General features: G+C 40.2%; 3 protein-coding genes across 4 annotated transcripts; 1 reads left to right on the top strand and 2 right to left on the bottom strand.

Annotated features, from left to right (window-relative positions):
* Positions 1-460: 460 nt before the first annotated feature.
* On the top strand, positions 461-5,462 carry LOC111345290 (roundabout homolog 1-like). 2 transcript variants are annotated; one of them, XM_022952566.2, is made up of 3 exons: positions 461-2,048; positions 2,765-3,346; positions 3,649-5,462. In XM_022952566.2, the coding sequence occupies exons 2-3, from the start codon at positions 3,175-3,177 to the stop codon at positions 4,803-4,805; spliced, it is 1,329 nt and encodes a 442-aa protein (XP_022808301.2). In that variant the 5' UTR covers positions 461-2,048; positions 2,765-3,174; the 3' UTR covers positions 4,806-5,462. The 2 variants fall into 2 exon arrangements, with proteins under 2 accessions (XP_022808301.2, XP_088582047.1); XM_088725921.1 differs by lacking the exon at positions 461-2,048 and having other exon boundaries at positions 2,711-3,346.
* A 1,791-nt stretch (positions 5,463-7,253) lies between these two features.
* Positions 7,254-15,701, bottom strand: LOC111345287 (carotenoid-cleaving dioxygenase, mitochondrial). Its single transcript, XM_022952562.2, has 3 exons — positions 15,637-15,701; positions 10,816-11,344; positions 7,254-8,844 (listed from the first exon to the last, which is right to left on the bottom strand). Exons 2-3 carry the CDS (start codon positions 11,321-11,323, stop codon positions 7,832-7,834), a joined length of 1,521 nt encoding a protein of 506 aa, XP_022808297.2. The 5' UTR covers positions 11,324-11,344; positions 15,637-15,701; the 3' UTR covers positions 7,254-7,831.
* A 1,011-nt stretch (positions 15,702-16,712) lies between these two features.
* On the bottom strand, positions 16,713-21,763 carry LOC111345292 (carotenoid-cleaving dioxygenase, mitochondrial). Its single transcript, XM_022952567.2, has 3 exons — positions 21,623-21,763; positions 19,240-19,763; positions 16,713-17,886 (listed from the first exon to the last, which is right to left on the bottom strand). Exons 2-3 carry the CDS (start codon positions 19,745-19,747, stop codon positions 16,859-16,861), a joined length of 1,536 nt encoding a protein of 511 aa, XP_022808302.1. The 5' UTR covers positions 19,748-19,763; positions 21,623-21,763; the 3' UTR covers positions 16,713-16,858.
* Between the last annotated feature and the right edge of the window lie 956 nt (positions 21,764-22,719).

Genomic DNA, 22,719 nt, shown 5'->3' with positions numbered 1-22,719 from the left:
TTTTTTATTAAAGGACTTTTGGTGTAGAATACTCAACTTGCACTTAGCAGCTAATCTTAAAAAACCTGTAAAATAACAGTTGCTACGTGAAATTATGTATTTACTTAGTTATTATTATTCAATAAAGTGGATTGTAACAATAAGGGTGATATCTACTGGCAATTGCTGATCTTGGATAAGTCAGCTTGAAATAAACTTGTCTTGGGTTGTCACCCACCTAATGAACTGTCAGTTTCATGACTGACGTCACTGAAAACCATTTGCCCTGACCTGGCCGAGACAAAATTACATAAAATGCATAGCTAAACGCGGAAGGTAATGTTTGACAAGATTGATTGGCAGCAACACGTACTCCGAAAAAATTCATTAGCCGCTACACTTCTCTACAGAGACGGTTTTTTTTACTGAGCTTGCATTTCCACGTGGCCTTGCTGTGTATCAAAAGGAAGAAATCATAGCCAAGTCCATCCCGACACGCTCTGGCATTTGTTGATGTAATCTGCAAAGCAAGGAAACCTTACCGCTATTCGGCTGATTAAGAGATTCAGGAAATCGAGAAGAGAAATGTAGATTACCTGTGAAATCGGTCAGATATTTTCTTGAATTCTCTAATACTTCTTTCACAGGGACTCTTGGTGCGATACAACATGAATCATTTAGCACACGTAATTAAACTTGCTGAAACAATTATCAAATTTTTGTTTACTAGAAGGTCGCACGTCGAAATGTAGCTAAGTAAAACAGATCGGATAAGGCGGAGATCTATCCCGTTGTAAATCAAGATCACTAAATTAGCCTAGATTTGGCCTTCTGCTCAATGTATCTGTACAAAGAAATAACTAGAAAATAAGAGTCAGTTATTAATTTCTAAAATTTAACAATTAACATGATGTCACCAAGTGCCAGTATCCTCGAGTGCACGTCTACCATCGAACAATGTCGTTGGCTTTTTGTATCTCAGATGATTTTGGTCGGATTTGTTAATTTTTGTTTCGAACTAATCAAATTGTAATATTGTTTCCTGCCAAATTATTCATCTCAAAAGGAAGCTAATTTTCAAAGCTGTCCATCCTGAAAGTATGGAACACTTTCAGCAGCACCGGATATGAATTATAACAAGACAGCTATTTGGTAATTCGAATTCAATTGACTGAAAAAAATACATTGTCAGTGACACAAATTCTGATTGAGTCGGTAATGCTGTGATATATTTTATCTAAATTCAAAAATTTTCACGCGTTCTGCTTCTGTAGTTATAACAAATAATCAAGGATCTCTTAGTGCAGCTTCCGTGACGCGTGCTAAAATACGGTATGACATATAGTACAAGCAAGGATACTGTCTACTGTCTATGTCTACTCGTGACCTGCCGATAAAACTCATATCTCGACAAAGCATGCATCACGTATCGAGAAAAAGCTCCGTGAAACCGAATTGAATACAACAGAGATATGACCTGGGACAGACTTTAAATGCGTCTACACTAGATTGGCTATCGGCAAACAGACCATTTACCAATGATTCTCAGTTTTGTCAGTATTTTTTAGGTTATCACCTTCACTTTTAGACAATAAGATATAATCTTTCAGTATCTTGTGATAACTTTAGAATAGATTTGTCACCACACAAAACTAAATATATCAATATATCAACATATTTCCGTGTATCAAATGCAACTTGATACACGGAAATATGGAATACACTTACACACGAAAAAAATGTTCACGCTGTTAAGCAAACTTATCATCTACGTGGAACTAGCAATCCATAAGATCAGTGATTTCACCTTTCGCTGATTGTCGGCGTCCTTGCAGCCTTGCTGACAAACATTATGGAGAAACCGAAACCAACACAGTCTTCCAAATTGCTTGTATTTCTTACGGTAACCTGTCTTGCAGGATTAATTCATGTTGAGGTTGAACTTTATGCTCATCGACAAATGCTTCAATTATTGAATCGCCCGATAGAAATAAACCTCGGGATACAAAGAGCAGAGAGTGACGAAAAATTGTCGTCGATGAACTCATTTTACAGTGACTCAAATAAAGGTGAGTTTAAATTGACTGGTGCTTGTGATATGAGTTCAACTTAAATCGCTTCCCAAATAGCTTTTATTGTATGTTGCCGCAAAGGAAGTACTCTTAATAAGAAATAATTTCAAGGATAATGACTCTGTAATTGGCCCGTTATTATCAAACAGTCGCAATTCAGAAATCAACAGTTCACTGAGTATTCGTTGCTGCCCGTCTATATTTCATACACCTACAGCTGCTGTTCTCTCTAACCCCTTTTAAGCAGTGCACTGAAAGCTAAATAGGAAGCATGATTTTTCCTCTCTTGCTTAACACTGTTACTGTCCTATGGCATAATATAAAACTTGGAGCATAGCATTATCCTCTAATAGTAAACGAGGAATAAATTTGTAATAATAACTGAAAAGAAAGAGAGTAAGCTAACCTAACGGCGCGGCTCATTTAATTCATTTTCATTTTCATTTTAAATGAAGATATATTATTAGCGACTGAGCCAATGAAATATATTAGAATCAGGAAAGAACACGAAACCAAACACTAATTATGGGCCGGTTGTCTAGACGAGGTCTAACCTAACCGCGGTTTTACGCAAGCAATGGGCCTCAAGTATTTTCCGTAAAGGATTGTTTTCCTTTAGTATATGTCTTCCCACTGCTAGCTTTCGTTCCTCTTGACAACGGCTAAATTCTGTTTAAATAACCAGCCTTATATTTTCCGGCTGTTTCCTGTAGATTTACACATCTGTCACAAGCGCCGTGCACAAACCATTGACAAGGGAACAAATTGCAGCGACAGTATCGATCACGAAGTCATCAAAAAGGAAGTGAAACTCGCTTTGAGCAGCATAACCTGCAAGGTTCGTTGCCCCAAAAGCAATAAAGGAAAACGAGGAAGGCCTGGTTCCAGAAGTCCTCCTGGAAAGCATGGATTGCCAGGGCCACCTGGGATCTAAGGCCCCGAAGGAAACCAGGGCCCCCCGGGTATTCAGGGACCTCCTGGGCCTAGGGGTCCCCCCGGAGTCAAGGGAGATCCTGGTAAAACTATCTCTGCCCCATCCATTAGGGTACCTCCTACATCAATAGTGGTGAACGAAACAAATAAAGCCTCACTTCAGTGTTTGGTCGAAGGAAATCCGGAACCAATGGTCAAGTGGCTGAAGCAGAATTCCAGTCTTCCCAAAGAGAAGCGCATTGTGCAATCCCGTGGAGATCTTTTGATTATGGATGTGACGTCACGGGATAATGGAATGTACACTTGTGTGGCGAAAAATATCTTGGGAGTGATGAAAGCCTCGGCTACATTGACAGTTCAAGGTCAGTAGTATTTCATATCGCCAAACATTCATTCAGTGCCGCTCTTTTTAAAGTCCTATCGTAGGATCCAACTGACTAGTAGGACATTAGAGAGAATAATACTTAACGATCCAGGGAAATTTATTGTGGTCATGATCATAAATATGTACAACGTTACGCACTTCGTTTATAAATCAAATACATCAGCGATAACAAATCGTCTTACAATTATATGGTGCTTTTCATGCAGGTTCAACAGAATTTAAACTGTCTGCTCCTTTTTATGAGTTTTTAATTTCAAGTACTCCTTTAATTTCTTCCAGTTGCCCCAAAGATTATTCAGAAACCTTCGTCAGTAAACGTCGAGGAAGGTAAAAACTTAACCTTGCTCTGCAAAGCCATTGGTCAGCCAACACCGACAATCGCTTGGCGAAAAGCGTTCGGACAGTTGCCGAGAAGGAAGACAGCAGTTGTTAATGGAAACCTGATAATAACAAATATCGCAAAGGTAGATATTGGAGCTTACGCATGTGTCGCAAAAAACATCATCGGAGAAGATTCCGCAGTCGCTCTTGTGGTAGTTAGCAGCGGACTTAAATTTACATTGAAACCTCCTGAGAAAGTAGCGGCATCAGCCCTCAGTAACGTAATGCTTAACTGTGCAGCTCAAGGTTCATCAGATATTCAATGGATAAAGGTCGGTCGTGGTCTCGCGTCAAATCATGTTCTTTATCCAAACGGAACTTTGCTACTAAGGAAAGTTAGTCTTGATGACACTGGGACTTATTCGTGCTTGGCAAAAAATACAAGGCGTTTTATAGAGGTAAAAACTGTAGTTAAAGTGCTAAGGCCCATGTCATCTTGCAGCAGACTAAAGACAGCCTTAAGTGGAATATCCTCAGGTACTTATACGATTGACCCTGATGGCAACGGAGGCTTGACGCCCTTCAGTGTCTACTGTGACATGAGTGACAAAGGCGGAGTTGGCGTGACGGTCATTAGTCACGACAGTGAAGAAAGAACTCATGTTGGTGGTCAGGATGGATGTGAAGGCTTTGGATGTTACAGTAAAGATGTGCAATACAATGGAGTCAGCACCGATCAGCTGTCCGCAATTACACGAGTCTCACAAAATTGTGAACAGTTTATTAAGTTTGAGTGTAAAAATGACGTATCTTTTCTAGAAGAAGGAAGTGGCTGGTGGATGTCACGTGATGGAAAACGTATGAACTACTGGGGTGGAGCAACAGGACATGAAAAGATGTGCGAGTGCGGAGTAAAAAATTCCTGTTCTAGTGGTTACAAGTGTAACTGCCACGGTGAATTTCCAAGACTGTCCAACGCTGGCTGGAGAGAGGACGGTGGTCTGTTGACAGACAAGTCTTCTCTTCCCGTGTCACAAATCAGACTCGGTGACCTCGGAGATTGGCCACAGGAAGAGGGATACTACACAATAGGAAAACTGAAGTGTTATGGATAAAAGAAACGCAGAAACGATAGTAACAGAAACGTTTCCACGAAAACTCTAACACTGGACTGAATATGTTAATGCTTAAGACTTCTTTAGTTAGTTCTGTTCCATAAATCAATTACCTGGCTGGTATAGGACATTATCCAAACAACAAAAGGACATTCGATGCAAAACGATTTTTCTCAGTTTTTCTTTAAGGACTAGGCTGTCACCCGTCCCGACCCAAACCTCGAGCTCCCTCGCTTTATCAATCGCTGCTTCTGTCGCACAGTTGACTATTTCGCTTCTTTTTACTAGCTAAACGCCTCGAAAAGGCTAAGAAATTAATCAAAATTCTCTAAAGAGTCTCCACATAGTTGATTAGTGTGCACGAAGATGTCATTGATTCTTGCTAAAGAGGATTTGGAGAAGCAAATTACAGCGAGGATAATAACACCTTATACAATTACATTTCTTTAAGTATAGTAAAACAATATGATCCCTATGGACTCGTAAACTTGTTATTATTAAAAGAAAACAAACCTGACATAGTGTATAAAAGTAGAGGTCTAATGACTAAAGTAGTAATTATAAGGCTATCCTTTCGTGTGTAAAACGTATTTGCGAAGAGCAAGATTGACACCTCGTGATTCCATGTTATGATTTCAAAAACTCATTAATAATTCATGAACTTATTAGCCTATCACACGAGGCAAATCGATCACGTGTATGAACCTTTATAGCCCGTATAGAATGATCACTCTGAAAAGCCCGGAGAGAGTTTTGATCTCGGGGGAAATCGGGGTAGAATTCATAAACAACGAAATCACACTGAATTATTGATGAAAATAGGATTACTGTCATCTTTATATAAAGACCACCAGAGATCTTTATATAAAGATCACGTTAATCATGATAATTCCAAATTATTCCCCAAAAGGCAACATACAAAAACATTAACCGTAGTAAACAACAAAGTTTATTTTCCTCATAAATTCTTGTTAGAACATATTCGTTCTTTTACAATTTCCCATTGTTCACAAAATTAATTGTGCAGTTTTGGAAGACGCAACTATAGCGTCGCGTCCATTGCTCTCTTCTAAGTAACGCTGTAATCCACAGCTAATACTGTACAAACTTCTTGGGGGATACCGCTCTCCGTTCTCCTTGCACACCTCCGCAACAAACTTTGTCAGCCAAAAATCCAAGGATTCAGCGCTCATCTCAACAATACGCGTTTCTAAACTCTGAATACTCTCAACTTCAACTCTAAATCCTATATCCTCCAAGTAGGCGTCTTTATTTCTTCTTGAACTTTGCCACTCGCCAAAAATTTTGTAAGCCCACTTTGTGGCATACCGAGTAGCCCTTGGAACACAACTATCCAAGTAATCTTTCTCTTCCTTCGCTTTTTTTGGTTCTTGAAACACGCGTTTGGACGGCATTTCAAGGAAAAGCTTTCTGAACTTTAACAGCAGCCGAACAAGGAGCACTTTTCCCCCCTGTATGTAATTAACTTTTCATGCATTCAAATCACGTTTAGAAAAATCCCCAGAGGCACAGGTTTTTGAAGCTATTTAATGCATTCATACAACGTTTGGAAAAATTCCTAGAGAGGCTCGGGTCTTTGAAGCTATTTAAAAAACTCGCAGCACGTGTTTTATCGGGTCTAAAAACACGAGGATAAAACACTGCTGCTTGTTTTTTAAATAGTACTTAAGATATGACCACAGTATAATAATATATATGTAAAGTGTTACTGTGTTTGTTCTCTTCGAGTCTCTTTTGCTTCTAAAATAATTGAACGATTTTATGAGTCATTCAGATTTCTCGATAACGAGGACTAAGGAAAATTCTTGTTGAAGATTCGGAAAGTGACAGCTTGCATTCAAAAAACTTTTAATGCTCGATCCCCAACATCATTTGTCTGTCTACCTAGTTTCAATTTTGGATTGTTTCGTGAGTTTGTTTTGTTTTGATTTGTGGTTGTTTCCTTGGATACTGTTCCAATCAGGAGTAAACATATTAGCTCGTGTCTTTCACAATTCATAGTATTCTACTGTGCGATATTCAGTTCAAACCATTAAATCGTGACAATGAAAAATAGACGAATAATTAAGTAATGCGCAAATTATCAATAAGTGTGTACCTAGGTCATTCTATGCCGAAATTGTAACTCGCTAAAAGATCCTGTAATCTTAAGCAAATCTGTCAAAGATGCAGCCACAAATTTTTCGGACGCAATTCTTATAGCACCGAAAGTAACTTTGGCAACAAATACAGTATCTGCATGGCACAATATGAAAATAATCTGAAATATAAGATTGCAAATTTCCAAAGCTGCAACTCTAATGAAGCGTGGGTTGACGATGACCTTTGTCGTGAAACGTGTTCACATTGTAAAGGCGAAAAGTACACTTAAGTTGGTGAACAAATCCCACACCCTTGAGAGCTCAAAATGAAAATAGCACATCTGGCTGTAGAAGATTTGGTTAGAGGTTGTAATAAAAACAGGTTCAGTAAGATTTTAGAATTCTTTATTGCATTATGACAGCTACCCGAAGATGTGTTCAATTGTGACAAGCACAACTGCTATGGCAATAGATGAACATTCCTTTAGCTTACTGTCTCTTACTGAGCTTACTGTCTCCTACAGCGCCACAGCTCAACTTCAACATGACGTATAAAGTAGCCGTTAAGTTCCAAATGTAAATTAAAATAATTTGCCGTCGCGGTTTCGGTTCGCAGACGACGCAAATTTTGGCGATTTCACGTTGTTGTTTTGCATAGGACGGCTACGAAATGTACAAAGTTTCAAAACACACGTGCTGAGCTATTGTTCAGCCAATTAGATCTCTTGCTTTTCCACGTCCTCGTTGCCGTCACCGTCGTGGTTTCTTAAGGTCCCTAATGTGTTCTATTGCTTAAATGAAATAATTTAGATGGCTTCTGAACTCAGTAACGTATGATGGGCTAAATGGAGCTCTGAAAGTTCTGCAAAAACAGACCATGATCCATTGAAAGCGTTACCAGATGATAATAAAACAAAATATGTTCTATGTGAAGAAGCCAGCGTGGAAGCTCATTGGTGTTAATCCTTTAACCACACCTCGCCCCAGTTCCTTGAATTCTTTAGCATCCAGCACCAAAAGGTAGGTTGTCTCATCTGGGATGTTTATTACGCATGACAGCACCACACCGTCATCTTCATCCTTCCCATCAGGCGCTTTGACAAATACAGGCTCTGAGGCAAAACCTCCAGGCTCTGCCCACGTGACATACTCCTTGGTATCTGTATTCACCTTCACTAGATGACTAAACCACTTTTGATTATCAGCTCCTACACCATAGAAAAACTTGTAAGGCTTGCCATTCTTTTCTGTGTTGTTAATAGTTGGAAATTCTACACCCGGATGCAGCACGGTGTAATCCAGGCCGTCAGGTCCTTTATCAAGAGGCTTTCCATCCTTCACATCTCCAAGTTCTTTAAGAGGAAGTTCGTAACGTCGTATATCAGGGATATCAAGTTTCTTTACCCCTGGGATTATGGGGGATCGCATGTTATGCAGGTACGTCTGCTTGATGATTGTGTGGTCATGGAAACAGCAGGTGTCGACATAAATCTTCCCTTCTCTTTCAAAAGCGTTGACCTGATGGAACGTAAAAAACGGATCAGCTGTAAATATTCCAACGTGAGTACCTTCCTTCCTGTCGACGACATGGAATCTTCCACGTTCATTTTTTATCCACTGGAACCAATCAGCGACACCACTCTCCTTCAACCGGTGAACGTACGCTTCCCACAAATTCAGTACCAGTGGTGCCTCAGGAACCACAATATAGTTCTCGGTAATGCAAAAACTGTGGATATACCCAACTCCGTTAGTGGGTGGGATGGAGCAAATCATTTTACTCCCCTCTAGAGGATGCTCGTCCTTTCCCGTCTTGGAGGCCGGGATTTCTATGATATCGTAGGTGGAATCTTCAGCATGTGTCACGGAGATGTTAATCAGTGAACCATCTTCGGTGTGTTGCGGATGTGCTGTTGTGAATTTGATATTGGCATCACCTTTTGGATCAAACAACTAAGGTAAGTAGTTGTTCATAAAATGAGTCGGATGAGCCAACGAATTCTTTGATCAAGACACAGAGAAATAACCGAGAACTACTGGCGTTCTGATCGGTCACCGGTAAGAGAAACAGATATATATATATATATATATATATATATAGTAGCAAATGGACTACTCAAGTGACGCACATATGGGTTTTAATACAGCCTGTTTCGTAGACCAACAAAAGTTGATCCACTCATCAGTTAAACTCCATACACACTGAGGCATCGTGACGGTTAACTCTAACTCAGCAACGTGATCACATGGCATTGTTTAAAAAATTCAAATCTTGAAAACCGTGCGCGCGCCGATAATAGCGTTAAGAATACCTGAGAATATATTTTCGCCGATGTCTACAATTGGATATTATTTCACTTCGCTTGTTTAAAGAGGCTTCATGCGGATAATACAAGATAAAAAATTTCTCAGTAAGGCATAAATTGCAACGTTTTGTGGCATTGGAATATGATCTAGCCCTAGCAATAATTTTCCATGAAATCGAATAGTCTTCCCTCTTCTCCTTTAGTTTCCACAGGTACTTGCTCAGCTCTGTGTCATTTCGCCGTCTCTCGTGGTTGAACGACATTTGGTGGTTGCGCCATCTAGTCTTAAAATCTGTCGCTGTGAGGCCAACGTACGTTTTAGTTTCTTCCTTGGTATCGACTGTGGCTTGGTAGACGACCTCGCTTTGCAAACATTCCCCTCCTAAAGGGCATTCGTTTTCGTTCCTGCAGTTGCACAAAGCCGTTGCACAAAGCCGCACCTCCCTACCAAGACGCGTTGCACAAGAGTGGCTACACATACAAGCTGCACTTCACTGAACCGGAACCGCACCGACCGCAATACCAAACCAAAAGGCGAAGAAACATAATTTGGTTTAACCCACCATTTAACAGAAACGTACAGACCAACATTGGCAGAGCGTTCATTAACCTTATTGACAAGTGCTTTCCAGTCACCCACAAACTGAGGAAAATTTTCAATAGAAACACCATTAAACTGAGCTACTCGTGCACACCAAATATGAAACAGATCATAGACGGGCATAACAAAGCCACAATCAGGAACGCAAAAATGTCCGAAGATAGCCGCCCCCAAAGATTGTGCAACTGCAGGAACGAAAACGAATGCCCTTTAGGAGGGGAATGTTTGCAAAGCGAGGTCGTCTACCAAGCCACAGTCGATACCAAGGAAGAAACTAAAACGTACGTTGGCCTCACAGCGACAGATTTTAAGACTAGATGGCGCAACCACCAAATGTCGTTCAACCACGAGAGACGGCGAAATGACACAGAGCTGAGCAAGTACCTGTGGAAACTAAAGGAGAAGAGGGAAGACTATTCGATTTCATGGAAAATTATTGCTAGGGCTAGATCATATTCCAATGCCACAAAACGTTGCAATTTATGCCTTACTGAGAAATTTTTTATCTTGCATTATCCGCATGAAGCCTCTTTAAACAAGCGAAGTGAAATAATATCCAATTGTAGACATCGGCGAAAATATATTCTCAGGTATTCTTAACGCTATTATCGGCGCGCGCACGGTTTTCAAGATTTGAATTTTTTAAACAATGCCATGTGATCACGTTGCTGAGTTAGAGTTAACCGTCACGATGCCTCAGTGTGTATGGAGTTTAACTGATGAGTGGATCAACTTTTGTTGGTCTACGAAACAGGCTGTATTAAAACCCATATGTGCGTCACTTGAGTAGTCCATTTGCTACTGTAATCGCTCCTTCATTGTCGAGCACTGTCATGGATCCTACGTTGCCTATTTCGCTTATATATATATATATATATATATATATATATATATATATATATAACGGAAAACAATGCATACGCCTTCAAACCTTATAGAGACCACTAGAAAGTGAAGTATATGATGGATACCAATCAGTAAACAATAGAATTGAGATTTACCTGGAAACTCTTTCGCAAAATCGACCTTATCTAACGTGTCCAAGGTCTTGGGATCGATTTCGAAAATGATGTTGGAATCAGCTGCTGCGAAGACTCTGTTTTTCAATGTAAACACGGTATCGAACGCGTTGTCAAAAGGCACTTCATCCATCCAAAACTTCGACACAAAACGGTCGAAGATATTCTGGCAGGGATCTGGGGCTATGAAAGAGCCGAACTCGAGATGAATGGAGTTTTTGCGTTTTTTTGTGTCTGCATAACTTTCGCTTCGTACAAACTTTGAGCTGTACGTAACCTGACCATCTTGTATGTGGAAGCTGTGTAACAGACCTTGGCCATCAAACCAGTGATTAAAGGAGGTGTCACCACACTCAAATCTACCAGGTCCATTCCTTATCATGGTCCCGGTCAGCCAGGAGGGGAGGTTACCTTTAACCTCCGCTTTGATTGGCTCAGATTGCTCATCAGTAGATTGGAACAATGGAGAGAGGTCTTGTGATTCGGTCATGGGTAGAAAATTGAACAAAACCTGAAAAATGCATGTAAAAGAGATAACTCTGATTGAGATAGAATAAATATATGAAAATCATATATTTTGAACTGCGGTATTTGATACGTATGATGCACGATCCTCGCAGTAGATAGCGCTATTTAAGTAATAGCGAAATTCAGACCTGAAAAAAAAAAAAGTCAGGCCTGTACGGGACTCGAACCACTGACCTCTGCGATACTAGTGCAGCGCTCTAACCAATTGAGCTAACAAGCCAACTGAGAGCAGGCCGTTAAGTTGATTCGTAATGAACCCGTGAAATTGTTAGCTCAATTGGTTAGAGCGCTGCACTAGTATCGCAGAGGTCAGTGGTTCGAGTCCCGTACAGGCCTGACTTTTTTCAGGTCTGAATTTCGCTATTACTTAAATAGCGCTATCTACTGCGAGGATCGTGCATCATACGTATCAAATACCGCAGTTCAAAATATATGATTTTCATATATTTATTCTATCTCATTTATCACTTTCACGGGTTCATTACGAATCAACTTAACGGCCTGCTCTCAGTTGGCTTGTTAGCTCAATTGGTTAGAGCGCTGCACTAGTATCGCAGAGGTCAGTGGTTCGAGTCCCGTACAGGCCTGACTTTTTTCAGGTCTGAATTTCGCTATTACTTAAATAGCGCTATCTACTGCGAGGATCGTGCATCATACGTATAACTCTGATTGTTTGTTAAAACGTAACCGAAGGAGACATTTCATTCAATTCAGTGAATTGAAGGAAAGGCGAAAGTTCAGGGGGCTTTATCCCAAAGATTAAAGCAAATATCTGGTTTTCTTTTTTTGCACCAATAAGAATTGCCTCTCCCACAAATTAGTTGGTGTGAAAATGGGCAAAGAAATAGTGTAGTTCCAGTCTCCTTCTGGTCGGCAACTGCGTCTCATGGAAAAACCCCTGTGCCTATGTCTCCCACAAGGTTTTAAGAAGCGAACCTAAAAACACACCTGAAATTTGCAGCCCTGATAATGAAGTCGCTCCTGTTTCTTTGTTTTTTTAGCTCGTTTCTGTTTTGGAATGTTTGTTTGTTTGTTAGTTTTCTTTTTCTCTCTAACAAGTTTTTAACCACATTCAAATTTTAAGAGGAGGATATTTGTATGAGAGCATTAGCCTGTACGTAGCGGCATGTACTAAAACCCGAAACACCGAAACGAAACCGCCGGAACGAAACCACCGGTACCACCGAAACAACCGAAACGAAATTACCGGAAATACAATTAAAAGGAGTCACTTATCGTCCCCAGGTTCTTTTTGCCGCCATAATTTGAACTTATCTCCCCTCCCTGGTGATAAACGGTAGTAATAGTAATAGTAATCAAAGTTTAATGTCTTTACGTGGGGCATGGTTACCCATATTGCCCGAGCCAGAGGCACATGTTTGAAACGCAAGAGAACAACCCACCCATCCCACTCCAGGGGAGGACATCCATCACACAGTAATCTCGTGCGTGGGAAATTAACGTCTCCTACCCCTAACCCTGCAGGAGACGGGACCTCCATTTATTCGTCGCTATCCGAGAAGACTAGAATATCTAAACCATTTCTTGATGTTATAGAAAGGCAGCATATTCTTCTCAATTATTTTAAGACCCTTGAGTGTTGGTCCGGCCAAGTGAGTTGTTTTTACTGCCGATTCCCGCGTTTGAAACAAAGCACGAGAGCATGGCCGAACAAACTAAAGAGCTGAAAGAAAAGGTGAGACTAAAATGTATTTTATAGGTTAGAGATTGAGCTATGTACATTTTAAAATGTTTAAAACGCATTCATTCAAGTTAAAGCTAGATCTGGCGTGTGAGTATTTGATCTGCGAGATTTAAGGAAAGAAAATCCCAGCAAATTAAGCTTAACTTCTAATGGGAGACCGTGAACATTTCGATCAATGCCAAGGCAAGTGTTAAAGTGTTAAATGCAGACTGTGTCAAATGTTACAAAACTAATGAAATGTAGGATTGGTAGCATACCGGTAAAAACAACTCACGTGGGCTACTACCGTTTATCACCTAGAAGGAGAGATAAGTTAAAATTATGGCGGCAAGAGGAACCTGGAGACGATATGTGACTCCTTTTAACTGTATTTCCGGTAATTTCGTTTCGTTTCGGTTGTTTCGGTGGTTTCGTTTCCGTTGTTCTGGTTGTTTCGGTGGTTTCGTTTCCGTTGTTCTGGTTGTTTCGGTGGTTTCGTTTCGGTTGTTCCGGTGGTTTCGTTCTGGCGGTTTCGTTTCGGCGTTTCGGGTTTTAGTACATGCCGTACCTAGCAGGGCTCGACACTAACTTTTCAAGTTACTAGCCGAGTGGCTAGTGACAACTTAGATGTTACAATAATTTCAGTTTGTTTACTAGCCAAACTGGCAAGTAGAAATCGAAAACCACTTGCCAAAACTGAATTTCTACTAGTCTGTGGCTAGTTGGCTACCGTTAGTGTCGAGCCCTGGGTAGTCTCCTCATTATTACTGCTTCAGTACGGGGAGCATTTCTTCTCCTGCAAGTAAGTTAATAGTCCATTTTACAGTTGTGTGCTTGGTTGCCAAGCCTTTGAAAGGGAGTGAGGCTAGAGATGACCTTGTTATGATACAAACCTTGCTGCCTTTCAAATGTAAATCACTTTGTTATCATGCTAACTAGATACAGGTCTCTATCACAACAAGGTCATCTTTAGCCTCACTCTGAATCAAAGGCTTGGCAACTAAGTACACAACTGTAAAATGGCCTATTAAGCGAACCAGCGAGAGGTAATGATAACAGTAATAAATTTTATTCAAGTGTCAAAACATTTAAGCTATATGAGGTAGTTGGGGGCACAGTTGGTCAATTAGGTCGGCAAAGAATCTGAAAAAGTGCCAGACCACCGTTCCACAGTTCTCGCCGACTGGCGTTTCTCAAATCCTAAAACTTCTTTATGCGAGCACTAAAGTACTCATGGCTCATAGTTATTTCACGTGACATGAGGAATGCGTGACAATCTAAATGCTTTTGCCCGTTCCAACACAACAATGTGAAAGCGATATTTCACACAAGTAACATTTTCGCTAATCAAACCCAGCGCTGTTTCATATTTCACTGTAATCTAACTAAGGGAGCTCATCTAGGAACGAGATTAAATTCTGCTTCGAGCATTGTCGTGTTTTGATCGTAATCGCATTAGTCACACATGATATTAATGTGGACAAAATATGGCAAAATCCCGAATGTGGAAAATTTGCGGACAGCCACGGAGAAAAGATATTTATCACCATAAACACTAAATTTTCGAACGTTGAGGGAAAAAAAAACCTACAATGATTAGATTAAAACCTTACTAAGGATACAATTATTAATTCAACGTTAAGTAACAGGCACAAATCTCTAGTCTCCTTGAAGCCAAAATTTAAAAAACAGTGGACAACAAACTAATTAAAAGCAAGTTCATGTGGGAAAGTAATGGAATTTCCTGCCCTCGTCGCTTTTTCGTGCATGAAAAGCAAACCCCTGCTTTGAACAGGTAACTTTGCACCTACGCGTCAGGGTTACATAAAAATTGCACGAGGTCACAATGGCTAAAAAAAGGACCTCTCGCAAATCCACACACTATTTGCGATATTCCAACGAAAGGTGCGAATAAACTTTTAAGGATGACGAAGCTTTAATCAACCGCTAAATAGCCTGAGTTCTGACGATCCAGAATGTTAGCTGTGTCCGAACTAGAGACAGAGATTTCATGACATTCATGCTAGGGCGAAAACAGGACAAAGTTTAGTTCATGATCATGTTCCACATTCTTTTAAAGCAGGAGCGTAAACGGAACAAATCCATTTAGTTATTATTCAATTTTCATGTTATGTGTTTGGAACTGAATCACGTTAAAAAGGGGAAACGAAAAGTAAAGATAAGAAAAATGGGACAGAGCTTGAACGAGCTTAAAGATGAATGCAAATTAGTATTTTTATTGCAACCGCACTTGTCACAAAAATTTGCATTTACAATCCTGTTATAGATGATGGTGCAAATCATTATCATACATTTGGCATCAGAGCACGCTACCGATCGTTAAGTAGGGTTGTAGGGAACTTAAAATACTGAGGATGCCATAACATCACTCCATTAAAAATAATTTCAGTCGTAATGCCCCGAGGCAAAACATCGCGTTAGAACCGAGTATTTGGACGGAACGCCGACGTCCATAGTTTTAACACGCCAGAATAAAAGTCAGCAAAATTCACTACCTTCGTTTTTCTCCTTAAACTGCATCATTAGCTCACGTCCGAGCACGTCGAAAGAAGCTTAAGATAAAGACTTACCTTTCAGACAGCGGACACTTCTAATGTACCGTCCCCCAACCTTTGTTCGGCTAACACCTAATTATTCTAAAGTATCATCTCATGTAATGAGCATAGAGAGTCCCTCGGAAAACATTTGCACCCGCTTGCATTGGCGCATGTTCAGATTGACAAGGCAGAACTCTTTTGAAAAGTGGCAAATAAAAGGTGAATTAAAAGGGAGGAAGAAATAAAGAGATTAAAGAAATCTTTGAGTATCTAATGGGTTCTTCCAAAAGAAATGATTTTCTAACACAGCAGTCCTTGATTCTATGCGACAAGAGGGTGTTTAACAGAAATTTCACTGTGGCATAATAAAATAGAAAAATTGTATATTTCTCTACTACAGTACTTGATGTTCTCTATTCACTAGATGAGTGACCAAACTTATCTTAGCAACAGAGCTAAATTGAGTCGTGGGGACTGGGGCAAGAGGAGAGTGGGAGAACCGTTGTTAAACATGGATCATTATAGCAACTGTTCAACTCAGTCCCTCGAAATATTGCGCTTCCAGTGTGAACTGACCGTAGTCTACGCTTACTGTAGAGAAGGAGACGAAAGAAAGAAAAAAAGAAATGGAGCACGAAAAAAAAATTAAATAAAGGAAGAAAGGAAGATGGTGCGTTAAGGCAACACATACGGACAGTAAAAATTAAAGTAAAGGCAAGGAGATTTAACCAGGCTGGTTTTATTTTTGATTAAATAAATCAAATAACTTTAAACAAAAGTAACCCGGCCCGCCACGATTAGCATTAATTATCGGTGGGTCCGTCCCCGTCCACCCACCTTAAAAATTAAGAAAACTGATGATCAGTGATCTCACTGTTGTTACGTTTTTGTCGTCTTTTTTCTTGTAAAGGCTCTTTGCATGTTGTAATACGACAACAAATAGTAACCCTTGGAGATTGATCTGAATTACGAAATCGCACGTCTGACTTTCAATACCCGTTTTCCGAAAATTTAGGTCAGAGATCTAAATTTTCATTAAGAGATCTATCCTGGGCTTAAGGTTGGAACTATCAGTGATTGAGTTGTATAAATTCGCCCCCTAGAAAATCATGAAATAAATCTGCGGAAATAGCCTGAAACAGAAAAGGAAACCTATTTTGCACATCTCTGTTTTTCTCAACTATCTTCCTGCCTATTTTTTCTTATCAAGGACCAAAGAGTATTATCTTGGAAGAAAAAAAATTCAGTTCAGCATTTATAGTCCTTGTTGTCGCTGAAAAATCCCATGAAATGACATTGGAGATGATACCCCTTTGGCCACAGCTCGACCCAGCTCTTCGAAATTTTTCGCGTCCAACACCAGCAGAGAGGTGGTCTGGTCAGGGACGTTTATGACGCATGACAGCACCACACCTTCATCTTCGTCCTTCCCATCAGGCGCTTTTACAAACACAGGCTCTGAAGGATAGGCTCCAGGCTCCTCCCATGTAAGGATTTCCTTCGTCTCAACGTTCAGTTTCCCCAGTTGACCAAATGGGAGATCTTTTGTAGATACCGTGCCGTAGACAATCTTGTATGGCTTGCCGTTTTTCTCTGCGTAGTTGAACTGCGGCAGTTCCAATCCAACACATAGCAAAGTGTAGTCCAGCCCATCAGCTCCTTTCCGAAGAGGTTTCTCCACCTCAACGTTTCCAAGTTCTTCCAGTGGTAGTTCGTACCGGCGAACCTCAGCGACGTCGAACTTTCCTTGTTCTGGCTGACTAGTGGAACGCAGGTTCTTAAGGTACACTTGGCGAATAATTGAGTCGTCATGGAAGCAACACCCGTCTAAATAGACCTTGCCATCTTTTTCGAACGCGTTGATGTGGTGAAACACCAAAAACGGATCCGCTGTGAAGACGCCAACACGTGTTCCACGTTCTCTGTCCACCACGTGAAACCTGGTGAGTCGGTCTGGATCCCAGCAAAGGAACTCAGCAGGACAAGATCCAGAAAACCTGTGGGTTATAGCCCGCCATAAATCTAGCACGAGTGGCTGTTCGGTAATAACAAAATAGTTGTCTGTGATGCAGAAGCTGTGCATGTAGCCAAGCCCATTTGTAGCCGGAATGGAACATAGGACCTTACCTCCTTCCAAAGGACGCTCGTCTGGATTTCCTGAGGATGGTGGTATTTGAATGATGTTGTAGGTACACGTTCGACCATACGTGGAAGAGATGTTGATCACTGATTGGTCAGGGGTTAGGTGAGGATGGGCTGTCGCAGAATTGATCTTTACGTCACCTGGTGGAAAGAAGAAAAGCCGAAAACTTAGAATAATTATAATGAAAGATATCGTACCCTACTGTTAGAGGATCTCTCTAACACTCTTTTTGTCCTTGAAAAACTGTCTTAATTTCTTACAACTTGCTCAACTTACAACTCGGATCTAGCTCTATTCTGAGCAGGAACATTGGTCAGTCGCTTATATAGGTGACACGTACTAAGCTGCCAATCCTCATGCATCGTCATTATTTCTCACTTAGCCAGCGAATAACGTTAAAATAGGAAAAAAAAAACAGGTCCCGCATACTAAGTATGTACCTTCGAGATATCTGCGCTTTAAAAAATCTTTTTCTACATGAAATTTCTTACTCTTGCGGTCAAGGTCGGGCGGAATGAAAACAAGATTGACAATATAAAAAATTATAGTGAACTTATTGACAGAATTAGAATCATACCTAGAGAGATATCTTAAGAGAAAATAGCTTTTGAAGACTGTTGCAGAAACAACAAAATAAAAATGAAATTCGGAGAAGAAAGGGCGTACCCAAGGTACCACCCCCAAAAGAACTACATGCTGTTCATACAGGTCAACTGATTGCAAATTCAGTGCCGAGGATGAAAGGCACAACTTGTTTACACTTACAGCCACCTTTGAGAGAAAGAGGTGTTGAACATGCTTATGAGAAATTAAAAATAATTTTTTCCGGATCGGGAATCTGACATAAATTTACTCAAAAACGAGCCTGGAAAGGATAGAAAACATAGGAAGGAGGAATTTCCAGGAAATTCCTATGCGAGGTAAACTTTTACCAGATCAAATTACTCTATTATTCATCAAATGGATTATCATAATTGAAATAAGTCTTACCGCAAGATAATTGAAATACTTCACGGTAAGTTTTAATCACCTTGAAACTTGACATCTGCTTTCATGTCAACTCGCGATTGGATAATATGTCATAATCGCTAACAGTCTTATATAAACTTTTGTTGAGTTAAATGGACTATTTTCTCCCAGAAAGACTGAACAGACAACAATTACTCTACTTGCAAAGTAAGATCGCCATCGAAATAGGAAATTATCAACTTGTTTGCAATATTTCTTAACTGAATGACTTATGCTAATACGTTATTTCCATTCATATTCCCAACGCCAAAGTAAGGAAAGCCTTACAATGCTTCTGTATATGTTATCGATCTTTTTTCATCGTTTAACTTTATTTAAAAATTAGGACTAGCATGTAATGGACAAGTTAAAGGGCATGCCAATTTTAATCAATGCCACACCATCGCCATCGCTAATGTTAGTCAAGGGTGTGCAACAATGCAGCCAAATTCATAGAAAAAAATACATGCTTTTTATACTGTTACCTGGAAACTCCGTAAGGAAGTCGACTCTCTTCAAAGTTTCCAGTGTTTGGGCGTCGATCTCAAAGATAAAGTTTGTCTCGGTCGCTGCGTAAGTCTTGCCTTTGATGGGAAACACGTTGACAAGTGTGTTGTCCCTCCCGATTTCCTCTTTCCAAAACCGTGAGAAAAAACGGGAGAAGATGTTCTGGCACGGGTCTGGGGGTATAAAAGTGCCAAACTGCATATGAATCGAGTCCCCCCGTTTTAGGGAATCGGCATAGCTTTCACTTCGTATGAACCTGTTGCTGTAGGTCACATGACCATCTTTTATGTGGAAACGGTGGAGAAGTGCTTGAGCATCGAACAGATGATTAAACGAAGTGTCCCCGCACTCGAATTTACCAGGTCCATTTCTAAGTAAGGTTCCGCTCAGCCAGGAGGGGAAGCTACCCTTTACCTCTGCAAGGATTGGTTCAGGATGTTCATTAACAGTCTGGAACAGGGAAGCGTAATCCTTTTCGTTAGACATTAGTGAACCAGTCTTGCTACATGGAAAAAAAAAATTTCCACTGGTAAACTACGGTGCGACAGTCAAATTACGGCTCCACCTAAATATGAACATGACATCAACTCTTGATTATTAAACAGTCTCCTTGACAGCACAGAAAATGTATTGGGGACTGTATGGAAAACATGACGCGCATTATCCATCATTTCACCAGAACTGTCATACCATGACTCTTTAGAAAGGCACGGTTTAGCTTCGCTCTATGACAGACGCATGAAGTTATGTACGGATCTGTTCTTGTCTGTCTCAAATCCATCTCACAAATTATACAATTTGCTGCCAGATAGGCATCTTTCAGCTTACAATACTAGACACCGGCGCGTTTTTAACATGCCGCGCTTTCGCACTGATAGTTTTAAATCTTCATTTATCCCGGCTATGTGCGCGTGTGCTAACCTAGATTTTTAGCTATTCCACTGCTGTATATTAGTTATAGTTGTTATATTAGTAATTTTATTTAGGTCTTAGCATTTTTGTAATTGGTTGTCTTATATAGTCTTATATAATCAAAGATTGTGAAAAGCCCGCAATTCAGCCTCTGGCTGCAATGTATTTTATTTGGTAATAAACTATCTATCAACTATCTATCTATCATGAATACTAATGTTGGGTGTAAATAGTAAGCGAACTAACTAATTGCGCAATGTCTTGATGTGTAATTGCGTTGAAGAGTATTAAAATAGATGTAACACATCAGACGTGCTGATGAAGTAGTGGATACAACGCACCAGGAGTTTTCCTAAAATAAATAGTTAGACTTGCGTTGCGTAATCTGTAGCTGGACGAGACAAAACTACCCCCTCCCCCCCCCCGTTCGCGAGAACGACGTTTCAATTATTCTATAACAAAGCGATCGAAATCGGCAACACTTTAATTTCGATCCTTCGATCGATCGCTGAGAAAAGAGAAGGGAACATAGCTCATACCAATGGTTAAAATCCTATGCGCGGAAACTGATTTTCGGCATTTGGCTTGCGATAGGGCAAGGAAAGGAGCAGACGTTTTCGAATGGGAAATTGCAAGAACTTTGAATGTTGCAATATTTGGCTGAAAAACATCGAGGCAAGCAATTTGTTCCACAGGTCTTTGCACTCCCAACGGGAAAATGAGCCAATTACAAGCTCTATTTCCCAACCTCATTCGTTGTTACGCCCCCAGACATCTCTAATAAAAGCAAATTTTTTGTAGTCTGCGAGTAAAAAAACAACAACACTCTGGGAATAACAAACACAAATTAAGGACTCAAACAAATCTCACTTGATATAGATCAGGTAATTTCCACAATGCAACCACGATTTCTAGTCAAGCCATACGACAAGCGCTTTTGCTCGACTCAACAAATCGGTTGGGAAACTCTCCTATCGTAATCTATCTCTTTACCAGAAGAAACAATCGAAGTGAATTGTACCAAATTTCAAACGAACAGCTCAGTATTCATTGCCAGGTTAATAATGCAATTACAAACCCACATCGACTATGACGAGCGGAGCGTTTCGCGCATCTACAATGTATGGGTATAAAGAAAATATTAATTCGAATGATTATCTAGCCCATTTTAAATACGTTTATTAGGAAATGAAGCGCAATTTCTCTCGTGAATTTGTGTTCCGCCATGCCGCCATATGCATGTCCTGACAACCAGTAATTCATTCCAAATGCTCAAAATACTCGAGTTTCCGGCGGAACAAATTAAAATCTTTTAAACACAGGATGTCGATGAACGAGATCATCGAACGATAAATTTACCAAGCGTATTCGGAGTGTTGGTTCGAGGATAAGCAAAACATCGCGATTTAATATGCATGATAAAAAAAACATTGGTACATCCGCCCTTACCTTCCTGCCTTTTAATCGTCACTTTACACTTAAAGACGTTGTAGCCCGGTGCAGCCCTCGAGCTCGACAGCAAACTCAACCAGTACCAACTCGACAATGACACACTCCTTTTACACTCTCTTGTGACACTCTTTTTGACACGTTCAGCGGCCCTTTGACCATAGGCAGACCATGCCTCCTGTTCGTGGTTAATAATTATTGAAGTGAGACGAAAAAATCTGCGAGGGTTATGAATAAAGCTCGGAAAATTGCCTATCTGAATAACGTCTCGTTCTTAATATCTCACTTAAGTCAAAAGGAATGTCAATCGACGTATTTGTGGTATTCTTGCGCCTTCATGGGCCGTTTGAAGCGTCTTTAACGAAAATACTTTTGGACGGAGGAGTAAGCAAGCTCAAGTCGACATGTTTGCTTCCATGAGTCACGCAATACTTCTGTTTGGTCATCCGTAATAAATAATAAAGCTGGCTTGCTAAGCAAAAGGTTACGAAAGCGTTCGATGAAGCTATGCATAGCAGACGCAAGAAAGAGTACAGCGCAGCTTCGATTGCGTAAATCTTGTCATTCCTGTAGGATTTAGCTCTCGGCTAAATCTTTGTCTTATTAGGAAGCACGCACCAGTCTTCGAAACGACGTCTTCGTGAGTTTTTGTCTCGATTTCCACTCAAAACCATTAGTAAACGGCAGAGACAACAACGGCAGTGGATGAATGGCAAGCAGCCATAACCGTTAGGTTAAAGGCGGCAGTCAGTTTCAAAATTGTGCGTTACATTTTGATCATAACCAAATACTGTGGACGGAATATGTGGAATATGGAAAATCCCAATCTTCCTTTCATTTTCTTACTTTCTTTTATTTTCCTTTTTAGAATTTAGTCTCGCCCATGTTACCCAAATGGAGAACAAAGTGAGATCAATTCTTTCAAACCTTTATGCCTTCATATCAGCATCCACTTTCTCCATAGTATTTTTTACAAATTTCTTTGGTACTAAGTGGGAGAATTCCTTCAACAATCAAGTACTTTTTTAGTTCGAGATTATTTGATTCATTATCATGACCTCATTGTTTTATTTAATGGCGATACAGAAACCGGACAC

The sequence above is a fragment of the Stylophora pistillata genome, chromosome 6 (assembly GCF_964205215.1).
Source record: "Stylophora pistillata chromosome 6, jaStyPist1.2, whole genome shotgun sequence".
Lineage (NCBI taxonomy): Eukaryota > Metazoa > Cnidaria > Anthozoa > Scleractinia > Pocilloporidae > Stylophora > Stylophora pistillata.
This window is presented reverse-complemented; position numbering and strand designations above follow the sequence as displayed.